This window comes from Denticeps clupeoides, chromosome 5 (genome assembly GCF_900700375.1).
Source record: "Denticeps clupeoides chromosome 5, fDenClu1.1, whole genome shotgun sequence".
Lineage (NCBI taxonomy): Eukaryota > Metazoa > Chordata > Actinopteri > Clupeiformes > Denticipitidae > Denticeps > Denticeps clupeoides.
In genome coordinates this window covers 9,589,881-9,608,396 of record NC_041711.1, presented here as the reverse complement: position 1 = coordinate 9,608,396, position 18,516 = coordinate 9,589,881, and the positions used below count along the sequence as shown (strand labels likewise).

The window sequence follows — 18,516 nt, the reverse complement described above, 5'->3', positions numbered from 1 at the left end:
AGTTATTACATGCATGTTGGCTCAATAAACATTACAAAGTCTGTATTAAGAGCAGTGTATTTGTAACCATATTTCTGTCCAGAATAACTGCTATTATTCTACAAATTAAATAAGAAAAAAGATGTAACAAATGAAAACATGCAATGGCAATCATGTATTACTGTACATATCTAGACATACAGTAAATTGCTTGGGTTTAGATTTTTTTGAGCTTACATAAATAGTAAATGATGTAAATGATGCAAGTCATTGAAAGGGATCATGCAAATGGAACTTGCCCCAGCACTGACACATATTCTTTAAAGCAATTTTAATTGTTCTTACCATGAAGACAGTTTGGAGGAATTTATTCAGTTCCCTGGCACTCTCAGCAGCTGGAAAATAAGCTAACGGTGAATTAGTGCTCAAGTGACTCGATGAGTTTAGTGGAGGGAGTTATGGCAGCCCACGGAAAATGTAGAAAGGATAAATTGTAGGTTGAAATTTAAAAAAAACATAGAACCACTCTGTAGCTTCATAGATATCAACTCTGCAAATTCCACTTTTGTTTACTAAATGCACTAAATCAACCCCCAGAAATCATGGCCAGTGTATTATTTAAGGATAAAAGGATAAAACCTTCAAAAAGGCCATATATGTTTAACAAGTACCATATGTTCTGATTAAGGAAGTATTAAATACTAAATGTTACTAATACTAGTATCATGTAGTATCATTATCAATAGTAATACCTGATACTAAAAGAGTGACGTTGACCCTTTTCTGTTACAAGCTAAGAAACACACTCCTAACGTTTTTTGTCTTTATCTTTACGTCACCTATGTAGTGTGGTGCTATTCAGAGCCACTCCAAACGAACGTCTTAGACCTGGTAGTTTATATCGGCTGAAAGAGTAAAAAGGTACTCAGAAAGAAAGACTCTGATATAGATCTGTCCCCATATTCCCATGAAAAATCATATTTTGTTGCTTCTAACAAAAGTGGAATTGCCATCCAAACGAAAGGCAGATTTGAATTCATTTTATTTTTCAGTAGGCTCCATTCACTTCCATATCTAAAGTCACTGATTCACATGGCCGCTATTTCACTGCTTGCTTGTTTCCCAGATATGGTGAACCAGGGGAATGCTGATTACATTCCTAGAAACTGACATCACAGTTGAGACATTCATGTCAAATTGCAAACGCATTTAAGGCACCAGGTGAAAAGCTTTGGATAATGTGTCCTCTAAAAGTCACATTCTAGCGTTGGAATGGGAAATGCTTAGTTTCAGGGCTTTGTTAAATTAGCAAGTCATGCTAATTCTGGGCTTCAACTGGGTGAATGACAATCTGATTAAAACATCTGATCTGAATTAAAAACTGTGCTTTGTTAAATTACAGTGATGGAATACAGAGCTTCGCTTGAGCCCACAAATCTAAAAGATGATATGTGACAATATCTAGTTGAAGCCAACAATGGGCATTTAACACAATGCACTATGTTATCGAAAGTATGAACAGATATGAAAGCAAATCCCGAAAATAAAAGATAAGAAGTGGCTTACAGCATATTAGCAGAGGTCACTTCAAGAGCGCACAGGATTACCGCTTTCCAGACTTTATGAGCCTGTAAAAAGATTCTGAATCCTGAGATGAAATCGAAACAGTGGCACCTTGAGGTAAATAATGTTTTAAGGCGTACAGATTAGCCACAGTATATTTATTTTCAGACAGAAGCAATATCCTCTGAATTAATTTTTTTACCTAAGCCAGGCAAGCGTCTGTCGTCCTTGTGTCACCCTTTGACCCAAATGGCGTGAGGCTGGACAGGCAAGGAGAGGGTTAGGAGCAAGCAAAGCAATGGGGCAAGCAGACGAATGAAAGCATGCCGGGGCAACAAGAGCCGAGCACAGCGACCGAACTGAGGAGCCCAATCCAGAAACACTGCGTCAGAAAGAGGAGGACGGGTGCAAGTTCACCGACACACCCTGACACTGCCTGATGGCACTCGGCCAGATTTGCAGTTTCTGAGGGAAATGAGACGCGGTCCTATATGTCAGTTTGGCATGACACTACCATCCATCTACCTAATTCAATTTGTACTGACTTAAACTGAGCGTGCATTCGCTCAAAGAGAGAGAGAGGGGGGGGGGTTCTGTCCTTGAGTGACCAAGGGCGTTAGGACAAAGCATTCCAATCTAGTGTTCTAACAATAACAGAAATAACAGGCGTGTCTATATAAATATAAAGTAGTGCTCCACATTGTACGCATCAAAACGCGATTGGCGAAATTTGTGTCCTTCAGTCGTATGTGTGAATTGAGCGGTTCAATCTGTGCTTAGCCCAAATGAGGAATTACTCCAAATACCCACTGCATGTGCAGGACAGCGGTTAACGAGGTAAGCCGCGAACTAGGTAAAGGTTTAAATGATATATTTGACATATTTTCATATGTTAATATATAACCGTTTCATGCGACGGGCGGCCGGTTTGATCCTTTTCTGTTATGTTTAGGCGGTGTGTACTGTTATGCCGTCGGCATATGCATGAGGACGTGTGTTGCAGGGGGTCTCACCATGGCAGCGGCCGCAGCCTGCGCTGCCACGGCGGTCTGGTTGGCCTGATGTTGGGCGGCTTTGATCTTGGCCTGCAGGTGGGCAGGGGGGTGGAAGTACTTGCACTTCTCACGGGAGCACCGGCTCTTAATGTAGTCCATGCAGACGGTCACAGTGTTGTCGCTCGTGTCGATCATGGGGCTGTCGCTAGGGTGGGCGAAGCGGCAGTCTGTCTCGCCCCGTGCGCAGTTGCCTCTCTGGAACTCACGACACACCTGGGGTAAAAAAAAAAAAAAACATACACACAAAAACTGAAAGATTCACGGACTTAAACTGCATAAGAAGGACTGACATAGAACATCATCAATGGGTTTCTGTCAGAGCATCAATGAATGACCTTACTTGTTCGGCGCGGCTTCAAAAAAACCTTACAGATTGTGATCTGGCACTAACAACAAGCCCCTAAGTGGTGAGCAAGAGTGAACTTTAACATCTTAATGGTTCTAGGCCCATTCATCTGAGTGCTGACTCTGACTTTACTATGTGCTTCTTGGCATCATTGATGTTCTTCAAAAAAAAAAAAACTTCTTTTGTTTGTTATGTATCAGTCACCTCAGGTGAACCACAAAGGCTCCTGTTTTCATCCAACCAACAAAGGTCACCAAAGATAGAGTGTTCACATATCTGTGTCCTTTCTGTCTCGACTGGCATGGAGAAAGCTTGGAGAGCTGCTGGGGTAGCGTAACGAATAGTGCAGTGTAAGGCATGCACGGTCAGAATTATTTCATATGGTATACAGGAAAACGAACTTCTGCACAGAGCAGATCAGGAAATTGTAGGTCACAAACAGCTCGGTAAACAGTCATGCTTGGTGTGGGAGGAACCTCATTCCTGAGAGCTCGGCCTCTCATTATCATGCACATCATTCAGTTGCTAAGTGACAGCCACTGGAGAACACTCATACGCAAAAACATGCTGTGGCATCTCCATTTGCAATGGTTTAGGCTGTGTCCACTTTTGAACAGAAAACAAAAACAAATGTTGGTTTTGATGTGAATGCAATTACTGAGCAATGCATTGTTAGCATTTATAAGGGGATTTATATATATAATTTCACTATGTTATCATTTCAAACCATTCTCCGAATGCCTGGTTACCTCAAGCTTGTCTGTCCGCAGCAGCTTTTGCGTGGAGGACGAACTCTGTATGCTGACGGGTGGGCTGCTGGGGACGATGACGGGGGTGCTGGGGAGCATCTCAGTGGGAACCAGACCCATGCCGTGACTCATGGGTGTCAGGTATGGAGCGTAGCTGACGCCAGGGCTTGATCCCAGACCTTGGCTAACTGGAAATGTAGGCTGTGAGAGAAGCAGAAATCTGTATGAATCTACACATACCGTCTGGTATTCAAAAGACATGAATTTTACATTAATGCTGCTGGTATTTATGATGTTGCCTCCACTGATATATGCATTTAATAAAAGCACTGATTTGTATTAAATATCATAAATCATTTTGAACTGAAGAGTAAAGCAGCAGACAGAAAGAACATGGAGTGCGGCTTCAGCATGGCAACTCACCACTGGCTGCATGGTGGTGCCAGGGATCATAAACTGCATCTGCTGAGCCAAAATGGCTGCCGCCGTCTTCTGCTGAATGAGGTTGTTTCTGCCGTTAATCTCCAGCTGTGTCTTCAGGTGAGCCGGCGGGTGCAAGTACTTGCAGTTCTCTCTCGTACAGCGGCCCTGGAACAGAGTCAAACAATGGAGGACATGTTGACAAGACGACTTCATCGTGACCGTGACGGACACAGTAAGCCAAGAGCTGCAAAATAAAGACAGTTCAGAGATGAAGAAATGCACACAGGACACAAGATAAATAAGATAATAAATGAAATAACAAAGAGGCCGGGAGAAAAAGAGGGGGATGGTGGGTTGGCGAAGAGAGATTAGAGGAGAATATTGCAACGCCCGGGGTTCTGTAGGGGAGGCTGCTGACCAGAAACAATAACTGACGCAGTAATGCAAGCAGTTCCGAGAGGTCACCGTCTCTGCATCCAATTCGCGTCACCTTAGAGGTGAGCGCCAACCACATCCCGCACCCGCTGCTGTCTCACTGCGGTAAGGACGCTTTGAGTCATTCTGTCTAGAGTATGTGTGCATGAGTCTGGTGTAAATGACCACAATACTGACCTCAGGACAGACTAAGAATATTACACTGTACATAATTCCATACTACCCTGGACAACCAATAACCTTTTATCCTTTATTCAGAAGGGGCTACCACTTCCTCGGAAACGCATCCAGCAAAAGGCATACTGGAATCTGCCTGGTCAGCATATTACACACCGTCTGGCCCACAACGTCTATATGAAACCGGATATAAAGGATACAAAGTTCAATAGTCATCCAGATTGCATTTCAAGTACCAGTAAGAAAATCTGAAGCAAGAAACATCCAATACACCTCTACTCATCACAAAAGGAAAATCAAACAAGCTTGCATTCTTGAGGCTTCCAGTTCATTTGGCACAGTTGTGATACGCTCTAATTTCCTGTCATCAAAAACAAACTAAATTTGGTCTGGTCGGTCCTGCCCCCCTCCCTGGCAGGCGGCTTGGCTGCTTCCTAAGTCGCCAGTCGCTGTGCTAGCACTTGTGCGCCGGCTGTCGCGCCCCTACTACATTGGTCGAAGACCTGTCAATAATTCAACCCCCCCAAAGGCAGCCCACTGGAACAATGTTGCCAGAAAAAGCCGAGAGGTGTCAGGGCCAATCAGTGTGCGGAGGGAGATGGGCTCATTGCGGCCGCCGCTGTCCAGACAGTGAGATGACACAGGAAATGATGGAGGAGTGAGCGCTGCTGCACTGTGGCCAGGAGTGAACCCGAAATTAGGCCAAAGATAAACCACTGCATCCACATATTTTCCAACCTGGTCCGAACCCAATACGATACTGCAGATAGCGATACCCATCCTAATACAATTGAACCGCTTTTGCTTTAACATTATTGGTGTTGCTATGGAGACACAAGGACTCTATATCAACACAGTATGGCTTTCAGAAATCACAAAATACAACACCACAGAATCTGACTGAGCATATAAAGAGGTCTATTCATAAAAGCTCTGCATTGCAGCCAGACCTCTTGCAAAAAGTTATTCTCCGCCCCTGCAGCAGTGGGCAAAAAAAAAAAAAGACCATCTCAACCATATAGCTGGCTTCGATGGTTTGTTTCTAATACGACACGGTGCGCAGAGGTCAAAGGTCAAATAAATTCACCACAGAGTGCCACGCCATTTAAAACTGCTCTTCAGACACGCATGCCATACCAAACAGGCCCATCTCTAATAAGATCAACCACTCTGTATACGCTTCCTAAAACAAGGTTATTCATGTGTAATTACTAAACATACTACAAATAGTACCTACACTTCAGAATCAGAAATTTATTGGCCTCAACGTTTACAGTATAGTTGCAGTATTTAATGATTTAAAGGATTATTTAGTTTTCATTTGTACTGAAATGCCAATATGTTGCACAAAATGTTCACCACAAGCACTGGTTCAATGGAGCTTTTGAGGTGATTGCACTCTGCCTTTCAGGGAGGCGTCAAGTTCAGCATATCGAGCAGGAGGTAAGAGTTGAGATCATTGATTCGTTTACCAAACTAAATTCTTCAAAGCCTTGCCTGCGTTTCCTTCCGTGTCCCTTTTCAGCTTCCCGAGCACAGGCGCAAATTTCAAGTCATTTCGAGAAGCCTGGGCCCATCAAAATATGTCCACATTAGATTCAGTTTTGAACAGATCTAGTGATCTCCCAGCATTCCTTGCAGGCTGCGACATCAGTGACTTGGCAGTGTTTATTTAGTGCAGGTATATGAAAATAGGAACCGAAGCCGGGGGAGTGTTGACAGTAATTTAAACTCTGTTAAATGGGATGACATTACACCCTCTTACTCCCAACTGCCGGCCCGTATCGCCCGTATCACACAAAGGGGCTGGTTTACTCCGAATTGGCTCTGACAACCAGCTTGTGGGGAAGGGCTTTGAAACCTTCGGTACATGAGAAATCAGAGCTGGGCATTAGACAACCCTAAATCCTTCACAGACGCAGCCTTAAGACAAAAAAAATGTGAAATCCGCCAGCCTCCCCCCAGCCTTTCTCCAACGCTGCCTCATGAATCGAAGTGGTTTCAGCCGAGGGCAAAACCAGTCACAGAACTGGTCATATGGCTACCGTGACAGTGATCCAACCGCACTTACATGTTAACATCACCACTGCGGCCCGGTGATGGTATTGATATCTTCCTGCTGCTCCAATTTTTCACTGTGGAAATACACTAACCTTTAAGCAATTGCAATAAACAAGGAGGACCATAATCCACCCCAAGGGAATCAATTGAGGAATGAATGACTTTTCTATATTAATGATTAATTATTCAACTATATAACTTAGTGAATTATAAATATATCTGATGGACTGTAGGGCTTACTAAAAATGGCATCCTTGTAATGAACAGCGATACTGACATGTAGATGTTATTTAACCATATTTATGCAGTACTGATTCTAGTTGCAACACCAGAACTAACACCAGTGCAAACAGTAAAAAAAACGAGGAGCATAACCCTCTCCTAAATGTTTCTGTGTAATATTAACATATGTTAGTTCCAGCTTAAAATGAACTAGACAAGTTAACAAATGCATCTGTCACTAGCGGATGTATCCCACTGCTATGCTGTCTGTCTGTCCTTCCATAACTAGATGAATCCAATTCAGATCCAACCCAACCACAATGTTAAACGATGGACAGGAAGTAATACCATGTGAACCTGCTGTCTGTGTCTCTCAGTTTTTAATAAATATGGACCTCTGTAAAAGAGCAATGTGGAACAGCGTCAACTGCTGACAAAAGAAAGTCCCTTCCCATGGGTGTCCTTGTTCCTAAATTACTCATTTCATTTCACCTAAGGCACACATCTAAACAAGGGCATTTGAAAGTGTAACAGCACACACCCTATATCACTACAGGTTGAACAGTCAATGACTACATTTGCATTATCCTGATCTTGATCATTAAAATAACCTGGTTCACTGCTAGATGCCTACAGCACTGAATGTCCCTTCAGTTTATGCAGCTTGTGTCCCATGTCTATCAAATGTAGGCCTTACGACTGCCCAGCGGTTCCAATATACCTCTGCGGCACGGACATGAACAGATAACCCATTTAGAGCTTTTCCCTGTGGAATTCAGCTAAGTGTGCTCATTAACTGCACATTTAACACTTTCAGGAAGAAGGAAACTGTCCCCATTTTCAATTATCTTCACGACAACATCTGTTATCAAATGTTTACTAATTGGATTTATACATGGCACTGTTCTTGCATAATTAATGGAAGTTAATGACTTAAGAGGATTAATCTTCAGAATCTTAAGATAAATATAGGTTAACTACCCAAAACTTGGCCTCCTTTCCACAAGGTCTTTCTATAAAGATAATGCATGTATCTGAAACGCCCTTCATGAACATTCCCACCACAGGGCACAGATCTGGACAGAAGAGAATGTTAAACATTTGCCATTAATTTGCCTATTCCCCAGGACTTAGAGTCTCGGTGTCACTTCAACAAGCTGGCCTTTAAATGGAGACGGCCTGACCGTGTGCCTCTGGGTGGGTGACAGACAGACGCGCACAGAGGAGATTCTCAGAGAGTCGGGATAAAGGAGCTTCAGTTGAAGCTCTGGCCACCCATCATCGATTTGCATATTCTGCTCAATGGGGCTCTATTTGGCCAGTCGTACTGAGGACAGAGCGTGGCAAAAAGCGCCGGGGTGCTCTAGACGGCTCGGCAGTGTGCTCCTTTAAAAAGGTTCAAAGTTCTGCTCTTGCTCTCTGATGCCGGTCCCACAGTCCACTTCCCTGAAACATCTTTATTTACCTTTAGCTACTTGTCACCCATCAGCGTTCTTTCAACCTCTGTTTTTAACCTTCTCACCTTCCAAATTTCTCTTCCTCTGTTTCTTCTAGTGCCAACTGAAAAGAGCACAGCCCTGCAGCCAAAGTCCACATTACAAAGCCCCGGCATCAAGAGCAAAGGCTGTCAGTCGTGTTTACTGAAAGCACACTAATCCACCAAATCATCTGATCAAGACTACATCAGCTCAAATCAAGCATACATTTTTTTTTAAAGCTCAGGCATATTTCGTGTCATATAATGAAGTGCCACGAGATTAAACATAACTTAACACTAGCCCGATTTTTTAAAAATAAGCTAGTGAAAAAAATTTGATGATTAATATTGGATGGTTTTAATAAACACAGATACCTGAAAACCATAGCTACAAAATTCTGCTTAATGATTATCAATTTTCTAAAAACTTTCTTGGTGCTTTTGGTCCTCTCAGTGCATCTGTAGCCATTCTAGGCTTTTAAGGGGGCTGCCAGCCTTTGCAACCAGAGGAGACCCCATTAAGTGAACCATCGTGCAACTAGAACCCTACGGGATGGGCCACTCGGAAGTTTGGGCAGCTGGTAAAGAGCAGGTCATGCCTTGAAAGACCTAGGGGTGGGAAGGAGAGAGCGTGGGCTGGATGCAGCAAGACACTTGGGCCTTCATGCCTGGATGAGCCTTTCCGGCTCCTCTTTCGAACTCCGGGCTCACTTATTGCCAGATCTCTTTACCAGCCAATACAAGATGCTAGCTACTGGAGGGAAATGGTGTGTACAGGGTGGGCGCTTCAGGGCCAGAGGTCTATGTCAGAAGCAACGAGTAACCTATGAGAAATCCTGCCAGGACAACAGCGAGAAGAAACTAAGCAGAGAGAGAACACACTTTACTGATGGAATGGAGGCTCACTCAAGCCAGTCACTTTCAAAACCACACGATACCTCGGCAAACAGTAAATCGTTGGGAGATTTGGTTACAGAGAGAAGCCTTTGCATGTTCAGTGTTGCAGGGAATAGGTGGACTGAGTATTTGAGACACCAAGGTTGCCGCACTCAGTAGACTGAATTAGCAGACCTCCAAAGCGTTCATGGAAGTCATAAGGAAGGGGTCATGGGTCAAATTAACAATGGATATTTTTGTACTTGAAAAGTGACTACTGTGACTATAACAAGAAAAGCATATGATAATGTAGCAAGCAATCAACTGGCATGAAGAGCATTTAAAAAAAAAAAAAACATCTTTCTAAATTTGTCTCTTGGTTCAATCGGGGTTTATGTGAGTGAAATATTGTTGTTTGTGGGTATAAATAGAATTAGCCTGTATCAGTTTCAGCATCACTGTGAAGGTCAGTCTCAATACAGTGGCACAGACCTCGAGGACAGAGTCATTGTTGCAAATGATGGATGTTGGGCACCGTAGGTTGTCACAACCCCGGAGAACGATGAAGAGAATCAGGGTGAAAGGTGTGTTTTTTTGTACATACATGAACATATAAGTCCTCCTGTGCTGATGGCCCAAATGATTTTGGAGGTTCCCTGAGGTCATTAAGAATGCATTTGTTTCAACACCTATAATCCTACAGATGGGCTACCAGCACGGCCTAGTGACGAGCCTCAGATTAATGCAGGAGGAACACTACATCCCACCCTCCTAAGCCCAGCTTTCCACTGCAGGGAGCGACAGAAAGGGGGAAGGAGGGGAACCGAGCAAAGGCTGATGTAATAGGAGAGAGAACGAACAGCAGAAGGAGGCAGAAAGAAAATATGGGCAGTAGACAGAGTGAGGAATTACATCTGCAGAGACTTCCCAGCGCCGCGCTGCACTTTCCAAGAGGCGCATGCACGTCACAAGCAGTGTGTGTACGTGTATGGGTGTGTGCGTGTGTCCATGCGTAGTGCAGGCTGAACCAATGACATTTCTCAAGGCCATTCAGACACTGGGAATCCTCTGTTCAGCCACGGCCAATATGCGCAGCCTATGGAGTTTTATTTCCTGAATACTGTGTCAACCCACACAAGAATATTCAATAAAAAAGCCAATTGGATGAAATGAATAGACGGAGCTACACAAGAACAGAAACAACTTGTAGTACATGCAAAAAAAATAATAAATAAAGTTAATTAGAATAAGAAAATGAATTTCTTTCACATTTAACTCCAGTTCCAATCGCTCGGTGACGATGTTGGCAGGCTATCGGAGAGGAATCAGCAGCAGACTCGGTCGATACAGAATAACCGATATTATCTGTGCAAACCTACTGGCCTTGTGTCTCTCAGCACCGTCAGAGCTTCTGACACGTGTGGGCGTTGATGTAGGAAGACTGCAGCAGCAGGGCGTTTTGTGAGCATACTCAAACAAGACCATGATCTTGCAGACTGAGCATATACTATACATATATTGCGATATACTGTACAAAGTCTGACTGTCAATCATGTTCATCAAAACCAGTTAAATGATCAACATGAAGCAAGCGACGGCATGTATAATGATAAATTTGGCCCACACATTACTCTCCAAACCAATAGTGCATTCAAATAGTTTTTGATATTCACGAGAAAATGACAACATCTCGTGGTGCTTTGTGGCTGAAGCAGAATAAGGGAAATATTCTGCGTGTGTGTGCATTCACCAGGTCTGAAAGGGCTCAGAAGCACCTGCCCCTCTTGCGGCGCTGCGGTAATCCAGACAGCCGTATCTCTCCTGCTGATAATCTGATCATGTGTGAAGTGCTGAGACATGGGACCCACCAAAAGGATTTCATATAATCCACCTTCCACACATACACACACAAAGCCACAAGCTTGTTAACTTGTAGCCTTGTAGAGGTTTATAATGTAATGAAGAAATGTAATACCATTTACTTGCCACACATTACCAGATGAATATGAAGTTGCAGGCAAAATGGTCGTAAATTACAACGCATGTGTTGTAACTTTAATATTAAAATGTTCTATTCCATAAAAAAGTATGACAAATGGCAGATAATGCACTGCAAAGCTGTCATGCATAATGTTTATGTTTTTGAATTTTTTTTTCTGTTGTAATTGATCAGATTAATCAACAGGTGACTTGCCAAACTGGATTAATGATTAAATATCCAGCCTAGCACAGGGGCAGATCAAGATGCACAAGACTGCAGAGTGGGCTTATGAATGGCACTGAATAACTTCATATGAACTGCAAAATCAAACAGGAACAAACTGCCTAATGGGCAGGCTCCATTTCCACAGGAGCATGTATTGATTTTTTCGCTGTTGCTTGTCAGACGAGGGATATTCTGACATTAACGCAAATCCATGAAGAGAAAAAAAAAAAGCGGAGGGGGTGAGGGGATGGGGTGGGACTGAGATGGCTCTGGGATCTTTTCTCGCCCTGTGATTAAATGTATATAATGGTTCTTTCGGACTTTTAAATCTGTACTATCTTTTAGTTTAGTTATAGCCACTAACAACAGATGATTCCGATGACTGGACAGCGAGGGGGAAAATTCTTCTGGCAAAGTTAAAATGCCGCTAACAATTTGACTCGATAGACCTAATTTAGGAAAGCACAGCAGACTGTGCATTCATTTTACTTGACCAGCGGCCAATGGTCAAACAAAAGACGAAGAAACATGCATATGTGATGAGCTGACACCGTGACCTTAGAAAAGAGCCGCCCACGCAAGTAGCGTTGAGCTTAACTCGGGGGCCACAGAGGAGCTGACAAGTAGCCCTTAACTGTGAGCATGTATTAATTAGGCTGCTTCTGTCAGCGTTCAGCACCATACGAATAAATAAAAAAAATGTAAAAAACGCTGATATTTTCCTAAACGCATTTTTTTTTCCTTCTCAGCCTCCGGTTCCCGAATGTGCACTGATCAAATGTGCGGTTGGCATTTCAGAGCTTTCCACTGACACCAGAGCCTTTAATGCCCATGAGGAGGCCGTTAGAGACGATCATTGCGCCAATTAATCAGATGTCAAAATGGAGATGGGAAACATTTAGGCCAGGGAAGTGCAATTACCATCTGGGGCCTTGTCATGTCAAAGCCCATCATCTTCACCTTTTCTTTTGATTAGAGTACCATGTCGTAGATGCTTTCGCTACTTAGTCCTAATTAGAGCATCAGACACATTTTGTTACAGCCCTTTGCACCTCCATTCATGGTACTAAGAGCAAAGTTAGTTCTGCTAGCTGTCTATTTTGTCAAGGGGGTTCACATGAAACTGGACATGAAGGGATTCCAGTCAGAATTAAGCCATGAACCATTTTTTTTTTTAAAGAAACCAAAATTAAGGCACACAGTGACAGTGATTCATTTGTGAACACAAGCTTTCAACGTGTCTCAGCCAATCAGATTTTAGAACACGCATTATACACTATTTATTCACCCACAAATGTTAAGGCCAATTACAGTCGCTGCCATCAGCAGGGTTAAATTCATCCTGTTTAAATGTCATTTGCTTTGCTCCTGAAACAACATGGCCTTTGTCGACATTTTCCCTTTTTGTTGTCGAAAATTAGAGCCGTAGCCACAAAAGCAGCACTACTCCGCTCCCAAGGTACTCCAGTGAAAGGCATGAAGTGGCTGGAAATGACAGGAAGTGAGCCGTGCCCCACGTGTCTGCGTGACTCATGCCAGACTAAGTGCACCGGCGCAGAGGACTGGAGGAAAAACGACGTCAGCAGGCCCACCTCGCGATTATTACCACTTAACAGCGTGAGACATGATAATGGAACGAGTGGGTGCGAGAGGCTGAAGAGAGGCGGTGTGGGAGGCCGAGAGGGAATGTGGCAAGGTGTGGAGCAGGGGTAGGAAACGTGATCCACAGGATGACCTTTTAATAAGCCCATGATAAAAGCTCCTCCCATGACCCTTACTGGGCGTGTCTCATTTTGAAGGCCACACCCTTCTGGGCCTGCATTTGGAGACCAAGTGCATCACAAGCAGGTTGATGAGGTGATTTTATTTCACAGATTGGAATTCATTCAGTTCCTCTGATGGATCTTTAGTTGTTTATGCTATCCCACAATTCAGTGCATTTTTCTTCAACACATGGCTGTCCAAGCAAAGGTAAAGTAGGCACAGGAACACTATCCAGGAGAAAATCAAATCAAAGGAATAGCTCAGGTTCCATTGAAGCAGTTTGTATTGCACTGTAATTAAAGTTTAAGATGCGTCAAGACGCAAGGACAACTGTAATTATCTGTAGGCTAGACTGTCTCATTTAACAACATGAAAAAACCACTGCTGTGCTGTGTTGTAACCACTGCTGGGCTTCTCAAACTTTCCACAAAGTGTAACACTTTGACCTGCACTAAAATACAGCAGTGCCAGCCCTTTTTTTAATGTGAATAAATTATTTACTGTCAACAAATGGCAAAACTGTACTACACAGAGTATATTACAAATAATAACTACACTGCATTTAATCACTCAATAATCTCAGTCGATTCCTGCTGTATCACAAGACGGTCAACGTGACCACAGTGACCCATGACCTCTACTGTTGACTGATTCAGAGGCCATCCAAAAAGCACCCACCTCCCACGCTGGTTCTCCACAGATCAGATTCCCAACCACTTCGTCAGAAAGAAACCAGGTTCAGTTCAGGTCTCTGAGAGGACAAGAAAAAGCCATGAGCTCATCCATCAGAAAAACAAGCCCAGAGCTCCCCTCTCAACGGCCACTCTCTTTGATTCTTAATGGGATCCTCAGAATCCGTAAGACTAGACGCACTGCCAATTAATGTCCCCACCTGTCATGGTGGTTCAGCGGTGCTGGCATCTGCTGGGTGTGAAATTGGCCGAGGCTGGTCTCACTTTCACCCCGAAAACCCTGCCAGCCTCCTCAGGGGTCGCTGGCCTCAGGCTGCTCTGACCTCTATGGCATGGCCACACACAGGGAGGCGCGTCCTCTCCATGGTCACCAACAAGCTCAGTTTCCTCAGGCCTAATTTCAAATTTTCCTTCCCGCTGAGCAACACCATGTTACCTCACCAGATTACTGAGTTTACCTTTTTACTGGGAAAATGGACTTCCAATAAGGTACTCAGCCTCGGTCAAATGGGTAAATTAACATTTCATTTGGTCAAATCCTACATCAGCTCGTGGAAGTCATGCTAATGAAAACCAGGCAACATCAGAAGTGAACCTACAAAATGTCACTTATTTTCAAATGCTGCACATCGGTCTTTTGGGCTCATAATGTTAAGTTATTTGAAGTGATTCCTGGAGAGATTTAATCATGGCAAATATTCGGGTATCTGTCACAGATTAGAAAATAGGAAATTACTTGATTCAGTCTGGGATTCCCTAAACCCACAAGTCCATAAACGCCCTGGATGGTGGCTTTTAAAAGTCCTTAACTTTATATCCTTCGTGGAACGTCTTACACAAGCAATGTTGCCCATGTGAATCTGAAGGGACTAAAGTGGAATTGCAGTACTGTAGTATTTTCTGTAGATGACAATGGATACCTTGAGACATCAGACCTTGAGACAAGGCCTTTAAAATTCTCCACACTTAACATCACGTCTGAGAATCTAAGGTACGAAAGAAGACCTTCTGAAATAAATATATAAGCAGGTCTGCGATCTGAATGCCAGACCTGTATGCTGACAAACACTCCCTGTCACTCCCAACTGTGACGTTCTACCTGTGAGACCTCTCTGGTCTCCTATCAGGGACTTAAAGGTTGCCGGCTAATTAGACAGGTTTGCCAATTTCAAGGGGCCAATTAAAGAGCCTCTCGGCTCATTAAAGGGTCTTGCTTCTTCAGCACCAGCTGTGGCCTTTTGGTCTTTTCCCAGAGTGTCACTGTTGATGCCACGGATTAGAGGCGAGACTGGCAGGATTGAGCGCGTAGTGCAGGAACATGGCAATCCAGTACGTATTCATCAGTGTGTAGTAGTGGGGTATCCAAATAGACTCTACAATAATGTAATTGCCTGAGGCTAATAAAATCAGAATACCCCAAATATGATCCTGGATGGACTAGTAAGGTCACCCGAAATGGCTTGAAGAGTTTGAATTTTAACGTAAACTTGTTTCACGAGTTTGGTTTTATTTTCCAGACTATGCCTCAAGCCTGGGTGCGATAGGGGCACAAATCAGCATAAAATTGTACTGCAGTTTACTGTGGCACAGATGTATATTTTGGAAAAAGTGTGTCAAGTGTGAATGTCTAATCAACATATACTCTACTAATTGCACAATGTTCCATGTGCAAAGCACTGTAAGTGGTTTTGAAAGTTTTACGTTCTGGTTCTGTATTATCCCAGAATATCTGTGTGTAGTTTGTTCCTGGACGGCATAAAAAAATGCATATGACTGACCACTCCATTAGAATCAATAGGATATTGGATTGAACTGACCTAAAATAATTAACCAAATGAATGAAGATTGGTCTATTCAAAATCTTTCATCTTTTTAGAAGTATGATGTGCTTCTTGTACATAAAAGAAATTTACATTTATCAGACGCCCTTATCCAAAACGACTTACAATCAGTAGTTACAGGGACATTCCCCCTGGAGCAACTTAGGGTTAAGTGTCTTGCTCAGACACACATGAGTGGGATTTGAATCTTGGTCTTCTGGTTCACAGACGAGTGTCTTTCCCACTAGGCTACTAAATTTGATATATTGTTATAATGGTATTATATAACAGTGCAGGCTGTGAAAAAAATACTTGAAGTGAAAACTGAGAATGAATTCAAATTTTTTCAACCTTTGATTTGTTAGCACAATTTATTTGATTTGGTTCTCTCAGTTCCTATCAGGCTCAAGAATGCCTCAATGTTTACGTTTGCAAGTCGTCCTGGCAATCTGCGGGAGATGCGCTCGAATGTGGGCGGCGAGGGAGGAGGAGACAAGCCTCGTCGGTGTTTACGCTGTAATTATGATTCAGCTCAGGGGGGACATGGAGCAAAACATGCTGTACGCTTCAAATGCATGAAAAAAGCATCTGATCAATAGGTTAATGCATTAAATGGAGTAAATAAGCTATGGCTTTACTTGCTGAGCATTGCTAAAAATGGCTTTAAAACATATTTTTGCATAGCAGCCCCCAACCTCTAGGGGTCACCACCTTCAATGACAGCCTTGATCTTAAATCTGGGTCTCCGTTCTTCATCCCAACATTGTCATTAGTTGCACCTGCGTTCATCCAGCGCACCTGTTTTATACATTTGTGTGTGTGTGTGTGTGTGTGTGTGTGTGTGTGTGTGTGTGTGTGTGTGTTCTGCTAGTCCTTTCTTGTGAAGCCTCGTCAGCATACTTCTGTGCATTGCCTGATCTGCGCACTTAATCCTCTTCGGTAGTTTTGGGGCTCTGTCCCAAATTTTGTTTAATAAAACTTGCAATACATGCACTAATGTCCCACAGACGCAGTCTGAATAATTACAGCCTACAGACACATTTGAATGCAGACTGCAGCTCAAAACCGTAATATTGTAAATAATAATTCCATTACGACCAGAAAGAACAACTGGGTACAAATGAGCAACATGAATCCACAAAAAAGTGGCACATTTCAAAGCAACAGTGACTGGGAGCCTGGATTTCAGTTCCTGGGAAAAGTGTAGTCACTTGGACAAAATGAAGGCTGGCAAGTTTGGAAAGAGGGTGCAAGGGGGTCTTCCTCAGGAATGAGTGAGCTGCCAGGCTCATCAAAGCCCAGCTCCCCGCCCGTAGTGCTGCAGTTGAGCACAAGTCAGCGCTTCATTGTTTTGTGAATGGCCAGAGGGGACTGCCACCGAGCGTGCTGCACACATTTCTCCCCATGTTTGCTCTGCTGAGGGAGTGGCCTGCTTTACGCCAGGGAATCTCAACCCTCCTGTTGCATAAAAAGGTGTTGCTTGACATCTTAGGTCTACAAAATAAAAATATAAAAAAAAAAAAAAAAAAAAAAACATAGATAGATAGATAGATAGATAGATAGATAGATAGATAGATAGATAGATAGATTTATGCATGCAAAAATATATGAATGGGAGTATTATACTGACACTGGCCGTCAGTTGGGGCTAAAGCTGACATTTCTTTACATCAAGTGGCAGGATTCTCTTCTAAATACATTTCAGTTGGTGTCATGACTTTAAATGCCATTTTTGAGTGAGGGAGCAAGGTAGCAAGGGATGTGATTTTTCACGTGAGTTTTATTCCTCTACTACTACTAGGTCTATGTAGCCCTAGAGAATTTGCAACATTTTGAGAGAACACACCACAAATTTTTTCAATCTGATTGAGAAAAAAAAATGGTGAAATCCTAGGGGGGGACAGAGCTCTTTATCGCATCAAGAATTGTTGTCCAAAAGTGCAATTTCTATTGTGATTGCTGAACATAATATTTCCTTCAATAAAAGTGATTTTTTTTCAGGCCAGTAGACATGCTACGCTGCTTTGGTTCCAGTCCGAGAGACTTTAAGCCTTGCAAGAATTGTGACAACTGAATCCATCCCAGCAGTAAGTGGGGGAGGGCGTTCAGAAGCCCCCGCTGACACGAATGTCATCACAACATCCCGCAAATAGAGACGGAGAGCACAGGCGGCGCTCCCCAGGCAAGTTCAGCTGGCGTTCACCAGCCTTTTCCTTGATGCATGCATGCTGACAGATGTTGACTGTTGATAGGACATTGTTGATAGGGCCAACCCACCCATGGCTTCCTGAAGCATCGAGCATGTCCGAAGCAAGACAGCACTTGAGGTGGCAACAAAAAGAGACGGGGGGATGAAAAAAAAATGAAAATGACTTTGATAACAACGGCCCATTCAACAGCAGGCACTGTGACATCATCATATGACTGGGCCGCTTGTATATCTTCTGTTCCCCTCCCCCAGGTTTCTCAGCTCTGCTGGGTGCTACAGCAGCGCCTTTCTAGGAGCGAGCGCATGGAAAGGCGGTGGTACGTCGGGACGGCGTGAATAAGATGACCTCACACGGTGAGGGAGACACCCGCATTCCACAAGGGCAGAATCTATATGCGAGATGCTCCTGATGCTCAGGAAATGCTGAGAGCAGCAGGACGTAGCCCGCCGTGAGTATAACAA

The 18,516-nt window shown here is 43.4% G+C and overlaps 1 protein-coding gene across 8 annotated transcripts in view; it reads right to left on the bottom strand.

Moving 5' to 3' along the window:
- Positions 1-18,516, bottom strand: part of mbnl2 (muscleblind-like splicing regulator 2) — a 44,510-nt gene that overhangs the window by 10,789 nt on the left and 15,205 nt on the right. For all 8 annotated transcript variants that reach the window (XM_028979241.1, XM_028979240.1, XM_028979243.1 and 5 more), the window contains exons 3-5: positions 4,116-4,280; positions 3,693-3,893; positions 2,556-2,810 (exon numbers count right to left, since the gene is read on the bottom strand). In XM_028979241.1, the coding sequence (XP_028835074.1) occupies positions 2,556-2,810; positions 3,693-3,893; positions 4,116-4,280 (621 nt within the window). The remainder of the gene's footprint in view (positions 1-2,555; positions 2,811-3,692; positions 3,894-4,115; positions 4,281-18,516) is intronic.